General features: G+C 50.9%; 1 protein-coding gene across 1 annotated transcript in view; it reads left to right on the plus strand.

The window, feature by feature from the left end:
- The window catches only part of CD226 (CD226 molecule), a 45,005-nt gene that overhangs the window by 14,443 nt on the left and 9,248 nt on the right, over window positions 1-21,314 (plus strand). The window contains exon 4 of the mRNA XM_090285069.1: window positions 14,560-14,907. Within this exon, the coding sequence (XP_090141195.1) occupies window positions 14,560-14,907 (348 nt within the window). The remainder of the gene's footprint in view (window positions 1-14,559; window positions 14,908-21,314) is intronic.

A 21,314-nucleotide genomic window follows, 5' to 3' on the forward strand; every position in this document is an offset into this window, starting at 1 on the left:
CTGGGCAGCAGGGGAGAGAGCCGGGCACAGGTGGGCAAGGCATTCAGCAGGCAGGGCCGACGGGACCCAGCAATCACTGGATGAGTGGGTACGAGGAAACAAGAATGATGTCGGTGTCTCCACACTGGGGAGAATGGGGAGGGGTCCGCCTGGGGAGGGGGATGTGGCAGCAGGCACCTGTGAATAGAAAGTGGGGGGGAAATGTTGGAAACGTAAATACGTTGTGTCTCTTGGTTCCCTTCTGCCCCATGATTGATGTCCTTGGCTGGTCTCAGCAGGTGAGTTAGCACCGCCTTCCTCTGCGGAGGTCACGCTGAGGTCCCTGTCCTCGTTCCTGTCTGGTTACACACCCCATGCTTGTCCCAGCCCAGACCGAGGCTCGCGGCACGCATGCCCTGACCTGCCCGCAGCTCCCCTCGGGGACGTGCCCGTCGGGACGGGACTTGCTCCGAAGCACAGCAGGCAGCCGCTCGGAAACGCCAGCCGCCCCTCTGCCTGCCCAGCCAGCTGGCCTCGGCCCCTGCAGAGCCATGAGTGCAGGTCCCCGCTCCGGGGGAGGCCGTTTTCTGCCCAGTTCCAGGTCAAGTGCTCCGTGTGCCTTCACAGCCACGTGTCACCAGTCCGTTCCAGTGCCACAGCTCAGAGGCTCCCGGGCAGCTCGCGCCCCAGAACTGGAACCAAGTTCCTCCCGCGTCCTTGTCCTTCCCACTCACTCTCTGAAGGACTTCTGTGTGTGCTGTTTTTAAACGCAGTGGGGTCCTCCCCCTCACGTTCTCCCTTGGACGTATTTAAAAACTGTCTGGCATTTGTTTTAGTCTCGTTTCGCAAGGTGTTTTTCAGATACCCTTTCGGCCTAATCATTGGCACCTCTGGCTTCATGGCAAGGGTGCTGGGAGGCTGGAGGAAGAAGGCGAAAGGAATTGAGCCAAAAATAAAAATGAAAAACAACTCATAGACCCAGACAACAGCGTGGTGATGGCCAGAGGGAAGGCGGTGGGGGGTACAGGAAGGTCGAGGGGGGTAAATGGTGCCGGAAGGAGACCTGCGTGGGGTGGCGGACACACAGAACAACATGCAGATGATATGCTATAGAGTTGTACACCTGAAGCCTATGTTGTCTTATTAACCGATGTTGCCCCAGTAAATTCATTAAAATTTTTAAAGAAAGATGTAGTGCAGATACATTGAAGGAGCCCGCCGGTGTAATCTTCTAGTTTGCTCTGTTTTGCATAACGTTTTCTCTTCGTTTCATAGTATGGGCTCGGCGGCCGACAGAACAACCCAAGTGTCCGTCTTGTGCAAACGTGAGGTTTCTGTAAGAGCCGTCGGTTAGCTAGGCCCGTGTATCTGCCCTTTGTAAACGGTGCTGCATCTGTCTTCTGGAAACACTTTCTGGCAGTCCGAGGGCACAATACGCCACTGATTTTTATTGACTAACCTCTTCCCACCCTGAATCATATGCGTCACTTCTATGAAGCTTGTCCCATTTTCACAAGTTCCCCATTCATCTGCTGAATGTCTTTAGGCCTCCGGGATCTGTGGAGATGAAGTTGCCGGTTTCTGTCGAGGGGACAGGGACTTCACTGGGGAACAGCACATTTTAGAAAGGCCCAAGCTGATAGGTGAGGCCAGACAAAGGAGGACCTTTAGCTGGTGCTGCTGGGAGACCTGACAGACCGTCATGGGTTGCTCATCAGCCCCCCTGCGGCCCTGGGCCTGCCCCCGTCCGGCTCTGGGCTGCATTTGCTGCCAAGGCCTCTAATGCTCGCCTGTTCCCACCTCTCCTCACTGCTCGGGGCCAGAATCGGGTGTGTGAAGGGCCCCGGGGCTTGTTTTCAGCCCTGTGTGTCCTCCCACAGCCTGGTTCTCAGGTTTCCTGACTCGGTGGCGTCAGCGGAGACATGAGTCTGAGGTGCTATTAAAACCCAGCATTTCTCCAGCAGGGCTCGGGCCCCTCACCGGGAATTCTTTAGCGTGAAACATTTGCAGACACTCGGCACACACTCAGGGCTTTTCCTCTTGACAATGACATTGTTCCTCATTCCCCGTTGGCCACTGTTAACATTTGAACAATCACATTTATTCTTACTAGAATAAGTTTACACTTTTGGAATCTATTTCTCATACCTTCTATTCTGTTGTGAGAACCTGTGCAGTGCTTATTTTTCCAGGTTCGTTTTTATGTTAGTGCTCCATTCAGTAACTGATAACTAGTCGTTTGTCATGGGGAATTTCTTATGTTTGAGGTATGTGGTAATAAGGGATAATAAGAAGAGTGACAATTCTTAGTAATCCCTTACTTGTGATTATCCAAAGGCAGAAATGGGATCTTGTTTTTAATCACACACACACACACACACACACACACACACACTCACACACACACCACCCAAACCAAACTGTGGTAATGAGAATATTGTGGAGACAAATTATGCCAAACAGCACTGGGTAAAATTTGGAAAGTGTAGTCTGTATAATGTCGGCGACCTTCACTTTGATTTACGGTGACTCAGACTGACCGGTGAGCAGAGAGATCGTATTCACAGGGTGCGGTGAGGGGGAGCCCTGTGTAGCTTCCCGCTGGGCACGCGTCCTCTGTAACATGAACACACGGCTCTGCCTGGAGGGACGGGTTGCCGGCCGTTTGATGAAACTGTGTTAGGAAAGTAAAAAGCTTGGTGCCTCTGGGATGCCCACCATTGAACGGTACTAACAGACGTGTCCACGTCAAACAGAGGTCCGGAGCGGAAAAGGACAACGTGTGGCCTGTCCCTTTGCAGCAAAGTTGGAGAAAGCGTCACTGAAGACACATTCAGGGAGCTTTGCAGGGTGGACACAAGTGTGCGGGTTTCAGCAGATGGCACAGAACACAGGCGTGGCGCAAACATGAGCGGGGACACAGGATGGCCTTGTGTGGCCCGCGAGGACGGAGATGACGGGCCACACATGGACGTGGGGATGAGGCCGCGGGGCTGAGCGGGTGCTTCCGTGAGGCCGCAGGGAGCTGGAGGAGGTGGAACTGTGGGCTCGCGCCAAAGAGGCCCTCGGTGAGGTTTACAAGCGGGGGGCCTGCCCTGGCCGAGGGGAGGGGCAGAGGAAGGCCCGCGCCGCTCAGTGGGCAAAGCAAACGCCATTTAAGACAGCAGTGGCTGCTGGGGTGTCCACGGGCCCCGGACAGGTGCGCACAGCTGGCTCACACGGCACAGGCGAGAGGACACTTCCAGTCCCAGGCCCCGCAGTCGCTGGTTTTAGTTGCCCCGTGGGAGCCACGATGCGCCGTAGGATGCAGGTCTCTGCCAGCACGTAATCGGGTTCTTTCGAATAATAAACTGAATCGCACTTCTGGGTTCACATACTGTCTCCGTCTGCACTAGCCGTGACTGTTGCTACCAGACCTTTGAAAGGACAATTATACTTGTGCCCAGGACGTAAGGAGAAGCAACGTGACACCTCACGTCACATTGTTAGTACTTAGTATGTATAGAAGTGGTCAAAATAACCACCTAAGGAAGAATGCCCCAAAGTTGTTTTCCTCGAGAATGATGAGTCGTGCCCTGTGAGAGAAACACGCAGGACAGATCTTCCATGAGAATAAAGAAGGAAAAGAGTCCTGACTTTGGAATCATACAGAAATGAAGGAAGGGATGCACTGGGGAGATGGCAGGCAGCTCAGCGTCACAAAAGCCACAGGCCATCCTTTTATCTTGTGTCTGAGGGACTGTTGAGGGCCACAGGGCGTTTTTTTTTTCTGTGGAAAATTCCCGTGTTTCAAACCCACGAAGGGAAGCTTCACAGAAGTGAAGAAAAAAGAAGATGCGCAGGCTACCTCGCATCGGACCGACGCAGGAAGAGAAACGCGTTCATTTGTAAATGCTTCCTGGGGTGCGCAATGCTGGTCAGCGCGCCTCCAGTTTTTCCCGGGTCCTGCTTGGGGTTTGAGCTTCTGTGCGAAGGGTGGAAACAAAATAATAGCTGACGGTCCAGGGGTCATTCACGATCCCTGAAGGGGACTAACTGACTCTTCTGCGAAAGAAATTAATTTTTTAAATCCCTGTTCAGCGTTGGGTCCTATTCAGTGCACCACGCATCCAGTCCTGATAAACAATTTCTTTGTTAGGCTGGAGAATCTTGCCCCGGGCTGTTCTGCAAAAAATGATGAAAATATGCTTTGCAGGCTGTCATTTATTTCACATGGAGATAACACGCTTGGTCTCTTCCGTGTTTATTTATTCTTAAAACTTAGATAATCTTCTTGTCTTCGGTTCTTTCAAAGCGTGGAGGCGTTAGCTTTCTTCTGCTGCCAGACACTGTTGGAAAGGTTTTAGCTGCCTCCCCGCCGGTCCTTTACATATTTTGGGGAAAATGAAATCTTTTGTCTTGTGACACAAAATCCCCTGCTCCAAGGCTTTGTTTGCAATATTTTACGTATTGTTTCTAGCCACATAAAGGTCAATTTCTCTCGTCTGTGTCAGAAAAATACTCCCTACCAACCTTTCCGAGCTGTCTGAGTTGCTCGGGCTTCTCCGATGTTCTCCTCACCTTGAGCGTAATGGAAACAGGGAGACCGCAGCGGCTTTGGGTTCTGCTTGAGAAACGGAGCAGCAGATGAGCTGAGAACACGTCTAGTACACACATGTGCGCCGCAGCGGCTGAAGCCTCCGCCTCGCAAACATTTACTGCGGGGAGTTTTCCCCTCTCTCCGTGTTTGACATTTCTCTGCATTTGCCTCCTTCCTCTCGTTCCGGTGACCAGAGCCTCCAACAGCGACGTGAATTCCCAAACGCTCCTTCCTCGTTCCATTTCTAGGCTCGGATGGCTCCTTCGTCGGCCCAGAGGACAGCTACCTGCTCAGCCTCCCCGAAGCCTCGCCCGGCCCCAAACGTTCAAGCTACAAAGCTAAGCGCATTGGCCGACACCCAAGCCTTCCAAATCCCCTCCTGTGTTTCCAGTGGTTCCCGCTCGCATCGGGGTGTCTGTCCTTCAGTGCTCTGGGCGGTCGCCGGCCTCTGGCTTGTCTCCATGTCCAGTCAAGACTTGGCTTCTCTGCCTGGAATGCAACGGCTGCCTCTCTCCTGGCCCACACCAGCGCGTGGGACATAGAACAGTCTGTTTAGCTGTGTGGCTTCCTTACTAGTTTATAAGCCCCATGAGCACAGGGGCGTATCTAACTGTATAGCTAACATCTCCAGCCCCCTGCATACGTTAGGCCCTTATGACACGTCTTTACGCTGAATTAGTGATCGCAGCAAGTGCCTGTCTCGTAAGCCACTCAGGGAGGCGATCGGTCTGGCTCACGTCTATGGCCCAGAAATACCACCTCACAGATCTGCAGATCTTCATACAACAGACTCCTGAGGGTGGGTGCACTCCACGGAGGCTCACTCCCCGCAGTGCCGTGCGGGGCCGCCCTGCGTGTGCCCGGCTCGCAGGGTCTGGCACGGCGCTGACTCCCCGGCTGTGCCTTGGGCCTTGGGCTTGGGGAAGCTCCGGGTCACTTTCCAGGTTCGAATCCAGAGGCTCTGGCCAATCACAAAGCTCTTTGCTTCCTTCCGAGTGGTTCCCACCTGCGCCTGGTTTCCTTCGCCGGACTTTCCCCCCGTTACTTCAAAGCGTAGTGATCGGCAGATTAATTATTAGATGGGAGCCCCCATCTCTGATCCTTTGCAGCGGCTTCATCCTACCAGGTTGTCTGAGGAATTAAAGGCGTGTTTATACACGTAAGTCAGGGCCTCTCTGGTGTTCTGGGTGATGAAAATGAACTCAAGCTAACAAGGTAAAATTGGGTAGAAAAGTGTGTTCAATCGTTGTTTCATTAAAAGTTAGTGGCTAGACGAGGGGCAGAGCTTAGGAGCAGCTCAATGAGTGAGGACGTCAACACAGGTTAGAAGAAGGGGTGGTCTCATCTGAGGAAGGGAGGCGATTGGGGAAAACTTCACAGAAGGGTCCACGCGTGATCACGGGCCAGAGGTGGCTGACTGGGGACTTTTGAGGCGGGATGGTGCCAAGGGCGGGCTCACCCAGTTCAGGGCTCAGCAGCAAGGCCATGCGTGTGCCACGGACTGGGGGACCTGACCGTGAGCGCGGGGACGAGGTGAGCGGTGGACTCGAGCTGAAGTCTGGCTCAGCCGGGGCCAGTCCTGCTCGGCCTTGTAATATGTGCCTGGAAGCCTGCGTTTTATCATAAAGGCCCCAGGGATGCCTTCGAGCCTTTTAAACTAGGGACTTGCAGGGCCAGGTTCGTGTCCTGCAAAGGTTTCCCTGGCTCTGACGGGTGAGTGGAGGGGACGTGGGCATGAACAGGGAGAATAGTCCCCAAACCGTGACTCCAGCTGGGGGCGGGGGGGCACGTGGTAATAAGGACCTCAAGAGTGGGCTGCTTAGAAGGGGCAGATTTAGGCTCATTGGGGAGAAGAGTACATTTATTTAAAATGGTTTGATGTATTGTGGGATGTGCGTAGGTTCTTTTGTTTTATTCCTATTTTTAGCAGTAGAGCAATGGCTTCTTAGTCATTTCTGTATGCCATTCATCAGACAGCCTGCTTATTCGCTGTCCGCAGAACCGCCGGATTTATGTAAGAAACGTGATGAAGTGGATGCTGAAGTCAATAAACGGGGCACGGCAGGCGGGGTGGGGAGGGGCCGGACGCCGAGCGCGCTGTGGTCGCTCTGAACGCGCACAGCTCGGTCAGCGGAGCGTCTTGCGTTTGGTGTCTTCAGCGGGTTTTCTTGGGGCAAACGCATAGCTTTGCATTTGGTCAGAGAGCCTTCGTCACGCCCTGGGGAGCCTGAAGCTAGCCAACAGTGTGGCTTCCTGTCGGGTGGGAGCCGAGCTGCCACCTTTCTCTCCTGGGGTTTCGTTGGACCTGGGGACCCTGCGGGGGGATTCTGAGGCTCTGTGCAGTGGTCTGGTCGTGTGTCTCTCCATCAGCTCAGAACTGTGCCTTCCTTGTCTCTACATCAATGCTCAGGCCTCTCTGTTGAATGAATGAATGAATGAATGATTGAATGACATCAGAGGTAAAGGTTTGCTGCCTCCCGTTGGCCGTCCGTCCTCTCGTTCCAGTTCTCCGCCCCACCGCACGCTGCAGGCGCCCCTTCTCCTCCCCCCTGTGGTCCCGGGGAGCACAGTGGCCTGTGGCCTGTGACCTGCGACCGCAGACAAGGCGGGCTCCTGGCTCCTCTCTGTCTCCCGTGCTGCGGCCAGTCTGTTCTGGGCCACCAGCCTGTGGGATGGGCTCCCTTTCCTTCCCCTTGGAAAGCAATCTAATGGACGATTTCACACTAATGCGCTGGCGCCTGCCAGGAGCTGAGGTTGTTGTGTGCATTTTAACAAGGACAAGTGAAGAGATTGATTTCAAATTATAGGATTTAAGGCATCATAAAGTAAGATAGCTGGAACCAGGGGCTTTCTGGGAGCCTGTTCATCCTCTGTGAAACGCAGCCTGTTGCCGGGCGGAAGGGAAAACTCTGAGTGTCCCGCGGGGCCCTTTCCCAGAAACAAGGGCAGCAGCCCTGGCTGGGGTGCAGCTCCTCGGGCCTCCTGCCTGGTGGGGGGGGGGGGGGGGCTGCCTTCTCAGCCACCACCAGCCGGGGGGCTTCTCTCTGCGGTGCCGTGAGGACTCAGTGAGTCAGCACGTGTCGTGCATTGAATGCTGGCACACAGTAAGGACAAATTCGAGGCAGATTGTTTTTCTTTTGAAATACGTTGACAGTGTTAGATGTCTGTCGGACAAAATGCTTACCATCATCTCCAGTGATATTCACCAACCCCGTCAGTTTTCTCTTCGGGGACGATCAGCGTCCGCGTTAGCCGCTTGATTCCTTTTCTGTAAAACCCCGCCACGCAGAAAGGCTACCAGACCTGCCCAAGTCTGAGAGGCCAGCTGCTAACACTTCTGTGGAACTCAAGCCAGCGCCATGGCTGTTTGGTCATCTTCTGGTTCACAGACCCTCCGAACTAGACGATTTAAAGTTCTTATCTCCCACGAGTCACTGGCTTTCCTGGTCAGGGAAGGGGTAGAGTTGCTCCGCAGGAAATACTTCTTCATGGCCTTCAGCCAAGCTCGTGGTACTGACCTAAACAGAAAGCACTGTTCTCCTTCCCCGTACCAGAGCGGAGGGATTGAAGCTTAGTTTTTAAATAATCAAAACCTCTGAGCAAAAGGTACAGCGTGAGCGTCCCTGGCCAGCCCTTGAGACAGATACCCTCCAGCGTTGGGGCTCCCTGCAGCAGCGGGCCCACCTGTGACCACGGCAACGGCTTTGGACCACAGGTCGCCCCGCTCCCGGGTCATGAGTCTTTTGCTCTTTGGTGTTCACGTGGGACCTTGCCTTTGCGACAAGCTGCAAACCTCCTGGTGCGTGTTTTCTGGGCCGGACCTCTCATCTGCCCTCAGGACATGCCTGCCTGCTTCTAGTTACTTCTTCCATTTAAACAAAGGGCTGCCTCGGCCGGCCTCCTGACGCTTTGTCAGGTTGCGTTTTTATCTCTTCCAGCGGCTCTGTTCTTCCCACTTATCTGTGCTGTTCAGTCAGGCAATCCTTCAGCTTGTTTTTATCGTGTTTGGCCGCTTTCCCTTGTGGCTGCACTTTAAGTGAAGGACAGAGAGTGGCCCTAATGGGGGAGGGGCGGGGAGAAGATGGCCGATCTCCCTGACTGGTGGCCCTGCTGCTTCTGGCCGGTGCTGACACAATCCAGGTCGCACCCGATGACGTCCTCACCTGTGTTCGTTTGCTCGGGTTGCCTTACCGAGGTACCCGGCCTGGGGCTTCCCCGATGGAACGGGACTGTCTCACGGGTATGGAGGCTGGCAGTCCATGGTCTGGTGTCGGCAGGGGGTCCTGCTGAGGCTGTGAGGACGTTCTGTGGCAGTCCTCTCCCCAGCTCCTGGTGGCTCCTGGCCGTTGCTGGCATTCCTTGGCTTGTGGGTACTTGACCTTGATCTCTGCCTTTGTGGTCACATGACGTTGTCCCTGTGTGCATGTGTGTCCCAATTTCCCCTTTCTGTAAGGAGACCAGTCATGGATGCTGGATTAGGGCCCACCCTACTCCAGTGTGACCTTGCCTTTTCTTAAAAATTGATTTTGAGAGAGAGAATAAAAAAACATCAGTTTGTTGTTCCACTCATTTGTGCATTCATTGGTTGTACCCTGACTGGGGACTGAACCTGCAACCTTGGTGTATCAGGACAACGCTCTAACGAACTGAGCTACCCACCGTGACCGTGACCTTGTCTTAATCCGTGACATCTGCAGTGACCCTATTTCCACATAAGGTCACCTTCTGAGGTGCTGGGGGTTGGCACTTCAATATATGAGTTTGGGGGGACACACTTCAACCCATGATACTCCCCAAACATCATCGGAGAGCATTCCAGTTTCTTAGAGAAATGCTGCCCTCACGCCTTTCCCTGGGATCCCACCCAGGCATTTACAGGTGGTCGGGAGACGGGCCCCGCAGCTCACTGGGCGCGCCGCCGGTTCCAGTTCTGCTGGCAGCTGCTCCACAGCTCAGCCCGGTGTCCTCCGAGGCTGCCTTTTCCGCTTTCTGTCTGTTGCAGGAAGAGCTATGAGGGTGGCCAGGTCTCCCCGGGGAAATCCAGCCTTTTGGGTCCGTCCTCCTTTTGCCCCGAGCTCTGCCCACATTGTACACCCAGCGAGCATCAGACGCACCATTTCCTGTGATTGGGAACTTGGGCATCTATTGTTTCGTTTGCTTTTTTTTTTTCTTCCTTCCTTCCTTCCTTCCTTCCTTCCTTCCTTCCTTCCTTCCCTCCCTCCTCTCCTTTCTTTCTTTCTTTCTTTCTTTCTTTCTCTCTTTCTTCTCTCTTTCTTTCTTTCTTTCTTTCTTTCCTTCTCTCTGAGGTGTAACGGACATATCACATTAGGTTAGTTTCAGGCACATCATTTCATATTTGTATATATTCTGAAATGGTTACAACATCAACAGCCACCACCATACATAGCTATACACTTTTAGTTTTCTTATGATAAGACCCTTTAAGATTTACTCTCTTAGCAATTGCTTATTCTGAGAGTTCTCTCTCAGGTCCCTGGGAAACCCTTCCCTGGCCGTGGTGGTCTGGGCTTTGGAAGCCATTGAGGAGCCACGGTGCTGGCTGCTCGCACTGCCTGCAGAGCCGTTGAACTTGAGGACGGCGAAGGAGGACAGTTCGCAGCTGAGGCCGTGACGGCGGGCCCGGGCAGGAGCACGATGCCCAGGGGTGCCCAGGGGTGTCTGGGCCACTCAGAGGCTGAGAGGGGCTTGGGAAAGGTGACCAGGCACTGAACTCTTTTCAGACGTGATCTATTACTATGCCAGAAAAACCACACGTGAAGTGCGGAAGGTATCGTCCTGTTACTGTACGGAGCAAGCCGTGTGAGAGCCGCACACCGAGGGAACCGCAGGCCGGCCAAGCCCAGGACTTAGGCAGCCCCCAGTGCTGGCGAGGCCGCGGGGCAGCAGGAGCTCCCCTTCTCTCCTGGTGGGGGGGTTCATCTGGTGCGGTCACTCCGGGAGACAGCTGGGCGGCTTCCTACAGGACGAAACCTACTCTTAGCCTGTGATGCAGCGGTCACGCTCTTTCGTATTTGCCCGGATAAAACGAAAACTCATTTTCACACAGAAGCCCACACATGGATGTTTATAGCAGCTTTTTTCATCATTATGGAACCTTGGAAGCAACCAACGTGTCCTTCAGAAGGTGAACGGATCCATCAGCTGTGGTGCAGTCAGACAACGGAACGTTCTTCAGCGCTAAGACCAAATGAGCCGTGGAAAGGCAAGGCTTAAAGGCAGATTAATCAGCAACAGGAGTCAGTCTGAAAAGGCTACGTACTCTGTGATCCGGCTGTTTGACATTCTGGACAAGGCGAAACTATGGAGATAGTCCAGAGACCTGTGGTCGCCGGGGGCTGAGGGGAGGGAGGGACAGACAGACAGAGTATGTGGGATGTATAGGGCAATGCATATCCTCTTTATGATAGTGTAACGATGGGTACCTATCATGACATATTTATCCAAATTCACAAAATATGCAACACCGGGAGTGACCCCTAAGGTGACCCACAGACTTTGTGCGATGATGGTGTGTCAGTGCAGGTGCATCCTGGGTAAAAAAAAAAAAAAAGCATCAGTTGGGTGAGGGATGTTGATGGGGAGGCTCTGGAGGGGGCAGGGCAGGGGTGTGGGGAAGTCTCTCTACTTGCCTCTCAATGTTGTCGTAAACCCAAAACTGCTCTAAAAATGAAGTTTTAAAAAGAAAACAACACAATCCCACCATCCGTTCCATGGTTATGCTAAGAATTCATACACACCTATTTTTTGTTAGACATGTAAATTTAACTGGATTTTACTATTTTTGTTTTGGTCTTTAGGATTACATTCTATCAGACTTTTTCTTTCCTATTCACTGTGACATTCCAGTCACCATTTTAAGAAGGTCCACTTTCCCAGCCAGGCAGGGCGCCAGGGTCCCCTTGCGCCTGTGGGTCTCCGGGTCTTTGTTTGCAGGGTCGTTTCATGTCATTCTGCCCGTGCTGGGCAGCAGGACTGGGGGCTGAGCATGAGCAGCAACAGTAACCTGTGAGCCTAGGTCTGTATTCCCCCCCGACCCCAGCCAGCGTCTGTTCACTGGGGCGGCCCCTGGGGCCCAGTCTGTGCTTCCAGACGGCCCGCCTCTGGCTCACGGCCTGCTCCGCTCAGCTCCCGCCTGGGTCCTGGCCCCGGGCCGGGCCTGGGAAAGCGGCACCTGCCCCGCAAGGACAGCTACCCGGGACCCCGCGGGCCTGGCCGTCCCAGTGGGTTTGTCCTTTGTGCAAACACAGTCACTTCTAAGAGGAAACCGCACCTCTCATCCCAGGCGGCAGCAGCAGCAGTGCGTGCGGTTGTTTCTTGAGAGCAGGTGTTGCTTAGATCAGCAGATAAAGACAGTTTCTGAGATTGGAGGAGGGTGGCCGTCACCGATGAGGCAGGCGGGTGTGTCAGCCCTGAAGCCAGCGCGGCTCACAGAAAAGCGGGTTCTCCTCCTTCCCGTCCTCCTTTTCTGGTCTTTCGTGTCCCTGACACGGGGTGCGGTTCTCAAGTTTAGCCTTTTGTTCGTACCGCCCGTCAGGCTGATGGCCTCACGCCTCCTTCTCCCTGTAGTGATGTCACCCTGAGTCCTCCTTTGTTTCCTCTAAGCCTTTATTTTCTCGCGGTTCTCATTCCTTAGATACTTGCCCCGCTCCCTGTTGTCGCGCTGGCCCATGACTTAGCGATGCAGTGCCTCCTGTGTGCTTGCTGCGTGGGCAAGTGCTAACTGTGGCCCGCACTTGCCTGGGGACGGCGGGAGCCGTGGCTTCCTCTCTCCAACTACCTTCTGACCCAGGGAACCACTTCCTGAAGAGAAGAAGCTGTTGCGGTGGAGATGACACGACCGCCAAGGGTCCTCTCGTTGAACGTAGACAGCGAATCTGTTGCGTCGTAGGCTCCATTTTGTTCTCCTTTTCAGCAGTGGCTCCTCTTCTCTCCTCTCCTGTCCTTTCTTCTTTTCCATTGGCAGTCAGGACAGTGGCTTCCAGGCCAGCCCTGAGCAAGTCTGTGGCGGAGCGGGGCCACCGCAGATGGTGTTTCACGGTTCTGCATTTCCTGTGTAGTGTCCCTGTGCTCTGTGACGCCGTGACAGCCCCTCCTACTCGACAGTAGGTCAGAATTTCCTGTCAGCAGCAGCAGAGCTGTCGATGAAACAGAGCAACATTTCTACTCTGGGCCCTCAGGAAGTAGTTCCTGAAGTTTACCTCTCGATCAGGTGTGCGGTGGCAGCTGATTGTGGGTTTGACTTGCATGTCCCTAATGATTCGTGACACTGAGCATCTTTTCATATACCTGTTGGCCATTTGTATGTCTTCTTTAAAGAAGTGTCTGTTCAAGTCGTTAGCCCATTTTTTAAATTAAATAATTAGTTATGATTTTTCTTTTGTTTGGTTTTCTTTTGCTGTTGAGTCATTGGAATTCCTTATGTATTTTAGAAATGAACCCCTTATCAAATACGTAGTTCGCAAATCTTTCCTGCCACTGTTCAGGCTGCCTTTTCCCTCTGTTCACTGTTGCCTTTGCTGTGCAGGAACATTTCAGTTTGGTGTCCTGCTTGCCTGTTTTTTCTCTTGTTACTTGTGCTTTTGGTGTCATATTCAAAAGGTCATTGCCGAGGCCAATGTCACGAAACTTCCTCCCATGTTTTCTACTGGGAGTGTTACGATTTCAGGTATTACATTTAAACCTGTCTCCATTTTGAGTTGATTTTTATGCCTAGGGTTAGATAAAGGTCTGATGTTACTCTTTTACCATCTGCATGTCCAGTCTTTCCAAGAGCACTTGTCGAAGAGATGACTGTCCTTTCTCCACTGTGTACTCTTGGCACTCTTGTTAAAGATCAGTTGACCATATACATGTAGATGTATTTCTGGGCTTTCTAGTCTCTTCCACTGCTCTGTAGTTCTATCTTTTTTTCCCTAGTACCATATAGCTTTAATTATTGTAATTAATTTTGTAGCTTGTTTGAAATCAGGAAATGTGACAACTCCAGCTTTGTTCTTTTTCAAGATTGTTTTGGCTATTTGTGGTCTTTAGGATTTTGTGTCCTCTATGAATTTTAAGATTGTTTATCCCCTTTATCCTCTTAAAAATTATTGAAGATGTCAAAGAGCTTTTGTTTATGTGGATTATAACGATCACTATTTATTGTATTAGAAATTAAAACTGAGCAAACTTTAAAACACAAGATTTTATAAGCACATATCCCAATGGTCATTGAGACTCTGAAAATACTATATATTTTTATAGGATATGAGTGAATTTCTAAGACTATATATTCTTATAGACAAAGAGTTAAAAAGGTAAATTAGATTTTATCATGAGTATTAAAATCAGTTCGATTTTGCAGATCTGAGAGAAGGACCTTTGCGCCGCAGAGCACACTATAAGAACTGCTGATTGAGGTTGCTAGTGATTGTGTACTGAGTACTGTGTGCTGGTGTCCCAGCTGTGCTGATAGGAAGGGGAAAATATTGGATGACCTTCTTGGTACTGAAGAATTCACAGAAAATGGGATCCCTGCTTGATCTATGCATAGGACAACCCATGTACCTGAAAAACGTGTTTATGTCTATATTCAGTGAAAATGATTTGGTGTCTCTTTTATGAACAGTAAAGTCTTCGTTGGTGTGATTACAATCTAGACACTTGATACTGAGAGTCAGCAGTTGGTTCAGCATCCCAGTACAACTGCAGACCACTGTTGTGAAATTCAGCCTCTTGGTATGATCACCACCAACACCAGAGAGTTCGATGCTGTTTCTTGTTATATGATTAACCAAGTAAAATTTAAGAGCAAGTGTGTGAGCATATCCTTTCAAAAGACCTTTATCCTACAAAAATGTGGTATAAAGGTACCGCATACAATCACTGAAACCGTGTTAAATGACCTCATCAATCACGTCAGTAAAAGTTTCTGAGTAGCTTCTGCCTTTGCATCTAAAACTTTGAGGACCTAAGTATAATCAATTTCTCCTTCTTTTCAGATCATTTTGAGATAGCTGTGTCACCGAATAGAGACATAGTCTCGGAAACTGGAAAAAATGTCACGCTCACATATGAGCTTCAAATGAATGGTTCAATGCGACAAGTTACGTGGGAAAAGATCCAGCCCCATCAGATTGACCTCTTAACTCGATGTGACTTGTCCCAAGGGAAGAGCAATACCTCCAAGTACCGAAGACAAATAGTGAGCATGTGTGGTCAGGGGATGAGGAGGAGCACCATCTCCCTGCCCCACGTCACGGCCTCTGACTCCGGGCTTTACCGCTGTTTATTCAAGGCCAGCACAGGTCAAAACGAAACGTTTGTGATACGACTGACCGTAACCGATGGTGAGTGTGTGGTAGGTCTTCCCGTGCCTGAAATGGAAAAAGCCAGCCACCGTGGTTGGTTTCTGTTGTCTTTTCTATGACTTTATTATTCAAAATATTTTTTAATGATTGGATTTAGGTAAGTTTTCAGTTTTTGAATGGTAGTCTTTAGTCTTTCTTTCTTTCTTTCAAGACTTTATCTATTTATTTTTAGAGAGAGGGGAAGAGGAGGGAGAAGAGAGAGAGGGAAACATCAATTTGTGGTTGCCTCTCATGCACCCCCAACTGGGGACCTGGCCCATAATCCAGGCCTGTGCCCTGACTGGGAATCGAACCAGCAACCCTTTGGTTCTCAGGCCATCACTCAATCCACTGAGCCACGCCAGCCAGGGCTTAGTCTTTAGTATTTCTTTATCTTGCTAATCCATCAACCACAGATATAACAATAATAGATCTTCCCCATTTTCTCGATCTATCCCAAACGCCTTAAAAAAAAAACCTTCTGCGAGCCTGAAAAAATACATGTTATCACCAGGCCATAGGATTGAACTGTTTAGCTCCTATTTTTCAGTTACATTAAAACACATTGAAAAAGGACAAAACTTTGGGGGATGGTGACTAGGTTTGCTAAGCCTCATGCGTTCTCAGCAATAACAAGATGGTGCTTGATTGGTATTGGCTGGATCCGCCATTGAGTTGAGCGGAATTTAATAAACGTTCACAATGTGGTCGCTACTTTGACCCATTGGAGCTTTGCGTTCCTTCATTGTTGTCAGATCTGGGCGCAGAGACGGGCCGGCCTCTGCCCTGCGCCGGCCCCTCCGAGGCCCGCGCTCATTCTGTTTGAGTAATGGTCCCCTGTGGCGCGGGGAAGCCCCAGCCTGGGTGGGCTTCGGCCCTGCAAAACCCGTGGGACAGTGAGAAGAGGTGCTTTCCACTCACAGACCTGCAAGCACAGAGCGACCTGCCTCTCCAGAGTCTGTGTAGAGAGGCTTGTGTTCCCGCTGAGCGCCAGGAAGGTCATCCCAGGCTCTCCCAGTTCTGCCTCCGGGCAGGTGTTTCGCTCCAGGGGGACACAGCCAAGAAAGTCACTTATTTTTATTGGTGACACAAATTCTACTTCATTGCCCTCCCTCCCTGCCTTCCTGCCTTCCTTCCAGCCCATGCGCCTCCACTTGTGCGGAGGCTTTTACGGCTTCCGGGGACGTGGCTGTCGCTTCACGGACGGCCTGCGCCGCAGACCAAGGCTTCCTGCCGCCCTGGGAAGAAGGAAGAGACGGTTCTGTGTCCACCGCGGGCCCCGCCGCGGCAGCCGCAGCAGCAGCCCTGTGGGCTGAGGAAGCCACTGGCCGGGGACGGCCCTCTGTGTGATGGTCGCCCTGGGCCACATCAAGTGCTCTTTGCTCCTCTTAGTGACGCTGCAAGCCGTGGTTGAGATGTATGTTCTTTTCAGAACTGGAAGCAAAAGGGTGTTGACGGGCTATTTGGGGGAGAAAATTAACCAAGAGTCTTCACTATAGACATATATAGAAAATATTTCTTAGCTCAAAATAACCTTGCAGTACAGAAGTGTTTTATAAACCTTACACACACACACACACACACACACACACACGCATGCACACACAGAGACTAAACACAATCACTAACCTTCGCTTAGACACCAAGGCTAGAAAAAGTTCTATTCAGAAAAATATCTTAAAGAACCATGTTTGAACACACATGAAATAAGATCTTGTCCATTATATGTTCAAATAGTGATTATAAAAATCTTAAATCATAGATAAAATTAGGGTAATGGCTTTTTAGGAGGTATAGCTATTTAACTCCTACTAATTAAAGAAATGCCTTCCTCTTGTCCAAACACGGCTGTGTTTCTTGCACGCAACTATCCCTTTCCTTGGTGCAGAAGCTGTAAACAGTGTTGAAATGAGTGTGACTAAATGCACTGGTCAGTAACATTAGTGTTCATTTGTCTGGAACACCCACAAAATGGCTTTTTGAGATTCAGTGGGCAGGTCGAAAGCACATCAGTGGGGCCCATTTGTAAAAAGATGACAGCTGTTGACTGTTATGTTTTGGTTTAATTTTTTAAAGAATATCAGAAGTACATATTGAGTTCAGAAAATCAGATGGAAAGCAAAACAAGACCACTTGCGTTTTCTGCGGTGTGATTTGTTTATTTCAAAGCTTGAGGCTGTCAGGTCAAAAACCAACGTAGAGATAAAAGCAGAGAGACAGGTGTAAATGTGGAGTGAGTTTAACTTATTTCGACTGTCAAGGGGAAGGTGGTTGAGACACAGATCCCATCAATTGCTCTGCACCCTCTGTTAGCTGCCGCCCCTGTCTTTTCTAGGGTTCGAAAGAGAGACTGTCAGGACCGACCCTCATAGTCTGCACCCACGCTGGGCTCTTCCCCTGACATTTGTCTGCCTGTGTTCACACCCAGCAAGTCCCAGGTACTCAGAGACCACTCAAAAGGCGATGCAATGTCAACCAACGTGTCAAATAGCCAGGCCTGGGTTTATTTTGAATAGAGAAAGTGGCAGATACACGCGTCAGACCTGAACTTACTCTTGACTCTCTTTGCCAGAGGGACAGACACAGATAGAACTACTCCTCTCCTGTTCTTGGCAGCCAGGATCTGGGGAGTAGTATGAAATAGCTCCAGATGGCCCTTCCTGCATCTGAAATGTGTCCAGAGCACACGGGCAGGAAACAAGGGATGTGCGTGTGTACGGACAGTGACCAACTTGCTCTCGGCCCTTAACGTCCTTTGGAGTTTCATTCGTCATGAAAAAGAGTAGTTTAGTTTTCACCCAAAGGGTTTGTGAAGTCTTCTAACATTCACTGAGTGCTGTTTGAACTACATTGTTTTAGCTGGGCTTCTTGACCATAAAAGGGGTGAGGGTCAATGCTATGAAAACAGCGCTCTCGGGAAGGTTCTGGGGGAGCCTGGCTTGGACCAAGCTTCGCTCGGCCACCGCTGGGAAGTAGAGTTCCTTGCGTCCCCCTGCAGGCTTCCACCGAGGAGGCCGCTCGGCTGCACGAACCAGCAGGTTCCAAATGAGGCATTGGAGACCGAACCAGGGAAGGAGACAAAGCAGAGGACAGGGAGCCGCACGCAGAAAGCAGAGCGGCTGTGGGACTTGCGTGCCGGTGGCGGCCATCCGTGGTTGGGTGGGTGGGTATCAAGATTCTGAGGTCTGGGTAAGCAGAGGCGCTGGTAGGCCCAAGGAAGCGATAACTTGGTGAAACTCAGGGTCTCCTTTAAGAGCAATGAGAACTACCATCAAGTCTTGACCAAAGATGGCAAAATAATATTCAAGGACGTGCAAGTCCAGTAGCTGAGTATGGAATGAAAGAGAGAAATTCCAGGCAGAGGCCCTGAGCCGGGAAGCGGTTAGGTCAGGCGTTGGTGCCGGAAGGGTTAGATCTCCAGCAAGGCTGCCACCTCCGGCCATAAAACAGAGCCCCCTCCAGACAGACAAGACTTCACATGGCTCCTCCTCTGGGCAGACTAATTAGGAAAAGGTGCCTCTTCCTCCGGGTGATGCCGGACCCAGCTGGCAAACAGGCTTGCTGCTGGGCCACGGGCCTTCTGCCCACCTTGGCTGGGCACCCAGCGGGGAGAGAAGTTGGTCTGATTGAAATACCAGCTTGTGTTTGCCACACCCTGACGGCCACTCAGTCTTTCCTGTTTTCTCCTTTTCGTCACCAGCCTGCTCCTCTTCACCACATTCACCTCCTCCCCTTTGTGCTTCCTCCAGGTCTCACCACGTTAAGGTTTTTCCACGCTGCCCACCACCATGGTTCACCTGGCCAGTGAACTGTCAGGCATCTTGAATTTCTCAAACGCTTATACCACGGAAATGTACACCCCTTGTCACTGCATGCCTGCAGCTGTTTGCAGCGGTCCAGACGCCTGCATTAGAAATGATCTGAGATTAGGGATGATGGCATCTCTGTTAGAATTGTCAAAGTATCTTTGCAGACTGTGTGTTAATAAGTGTTCCCGGCTGATTCTTTGTATGTTAATATGTGTATGTATTCTAGCAGGGACTGTGTCCATTTCGTGTTCAAATTTTCTACCTAGATTATTTCTAGAATTTCTTCATCAAAACTTAACATTTGAGGTTTAGTAACTACTGATCAAAGAAATCTGAACTCTTACAAGAACAATTGCACTGTTTGAGGAGAAACTTTCATGAACCATTTTTGCATTTATATCCTTCCAAAAAGCCTATTTCCTTAACTTTATTTTTCTTACCTTGCATATTTCATGGAAATGGTGCCTAATTGCTAGTCCCTTGGCCTGGGGGATGGATTTTGTGCAGGAAGACTACAGGATTCACTAGGACTTCATGGGCTGCGAGCCGAGAACCTTCCCACAGACCACTTCTGGGGGGCATCGGGTTTGTTAATCCGGACCCTTGGGTCCCATCCTAGGAATGTACGATGGGTGGGAACGCTGTGGCAGTGGTGGGCTGAGTGTGAGGAATTCAGCCTTTCACAGCCTCCACCTCCACAGGAAATACTGTGCCTGACGGTTGATGTGTGGGCTAGAACCCCCGGCCAGAATCCCAGAGCAGCGGGGCGGTGCTTGCAAGCTGAAATAGCCTCTCATGAAACGGATCAGTGGCAATTTTCAGGCCCATTTAGTTAAGCTTTCCACATTCTGGGCAACAACGGGGTATCCAGCTGAAACGGACTGTTTCCGTCATCACAAGCAAGCTGATTATTCAGTCACGGCCTGTGACATCGTGGGACTGCTGCCGTTGCCTCGGCCCAAATCTATTCTTTTAAGAGACGTTACTTTAAAAAAAATGCCGCCGGCCAGTCTGTTAGCCACGCTCATGGACTTAGTCATCGTTCTTGATACTCCGCATCCTGCAGGCATCTTTTGTAAACGAGACACCGCATTGAATAATAGGTAGTTCGTATCAGAGAAGAAATGTTGAAAGAGGCCGCGTTGCATGGATTGGGCGATACTGGTCCATGAAGAACGTGGCTGAGTGGGCGTTGGTACGTCAGCTCCGCAAAGCAGGTTCTAATTGAACATCGTGATGAAGAACGTGGGTTGGTGGCGTTAGAAAGCAGCAGACTCTAGGAAAGCTTGTGTTTTAAGTGGCTTTTTACCCTCAGCGTGGATTTCAAACAATTTCCATGAAGTTTTTCTCTCCCTCGGGACTTAGAGCACAGGTAGAAATTCAAGTTCAGACCCATGCGCTGACTTCCTTCCCTTGGAAACGCAAGGCCACGCTTGCCCCCTCGGGAGACCTGCCTGCCGCTCCCAGCTGCGAACAGCCGTTCACGCTCCTCGCAGCGCACCTGGGAGCTGTGACGCTGGCGGCCGTCTCTCACAGCCGCAGGAGGGTCTGCATACAGACGGCTGCGTGAAGCTTCCCAAAGGCACGTGAGACATAATCCACCATTTAAAAACTGAGTTCTTCTTCGAAGAATAATAGCATTTTTTCTCAATGGCGATTCTAATTGAAGTATCACAGTTCAATTAGTCATCGTGTCCCAGCTACCGCTGAAGCTGACTCCTGTACTAGCCCAGGAGGGTTGCGGCCCCGGGGTCAATTATTCATTTATACACGCCACTGACAGTTTGTTTGAACTGTATTTATCCTCTTTGATGGGAGGGGAAATAATGGCTTTATGGTTCATGGCCCCTTTGTCTTCCTATGAATCAACTCAGCATTGGGATGGAAGTGAAAAAAAGGTCAGCAGAGTAGCGGCTGCAGAGCACAGAGAATCATTCTTGTGTCTTTATGGGAGGGGCTCGAGGGCTGACACTCTCCACCAAGGACCTCGCAGGGGAACTTCGGGAAAAGTGAGCGTCAGGCCTCCGTGAGCCCCCCAAGGCCCCCGGTCCTGTTTGCCGGCCGTTGTGTGAAACGCGGGGCCGTGCCTTTTAGTGGTTTCTACTTCTTAATTCATTCAATGTAGCGCTTCATAAAAATGCCATCTTAATTGCTAAGGGTCTGTGCGCACTTCTGCAAAGCTCCCCACATCCTGCACTTTACACAGAACCACTGCATTTGGCAGATCATTCTGTTTTAAGTCCACAGACCTTTGCAGGGGGCGCTGCCTTTTCTTTTCTGATGACCAAAGCCGTACATCAATGAGACAGTTTGAAAAAACCAAAAAGCCTAAAGAAACGGTTGCTTTTAACTCTGTTCCCTGAAGATCATCCCTTTAGAATTTTGGCACGTTGTTGCCTCTCAGGCTTATTTTCCAGGAAGCGCCACACTCGACTGAGATCTTACACCGTGTGCCCCTGTGGGTTCTGGTTTAAAATCTTATTTCACCTGCTACCTCGCGTCAGCAGCTTTTCATTTCACTGGGATTCCCGACACTCGTCATTCTAATGTCCAGAGTTGTGGTGTCCAGAGTGGGCCCGGCACCAGCACGGGGGGGGG

Source organism: Furipterus horrens, unplaced genomic scaffold (genome assembly GCF_987537825.1).
Source record: "Furipterus horrens unplaced genomic scaffold, mFurHor1.1.pri manual_scaffold_8, whole genome shotgun sequence".
Classification (NCBI taxonomy): Eukaryota; Metazoa; Chordata; class Mammalia; order Chiroptera; family Furipteridae; genus Furipterus; species Furipterus horrens.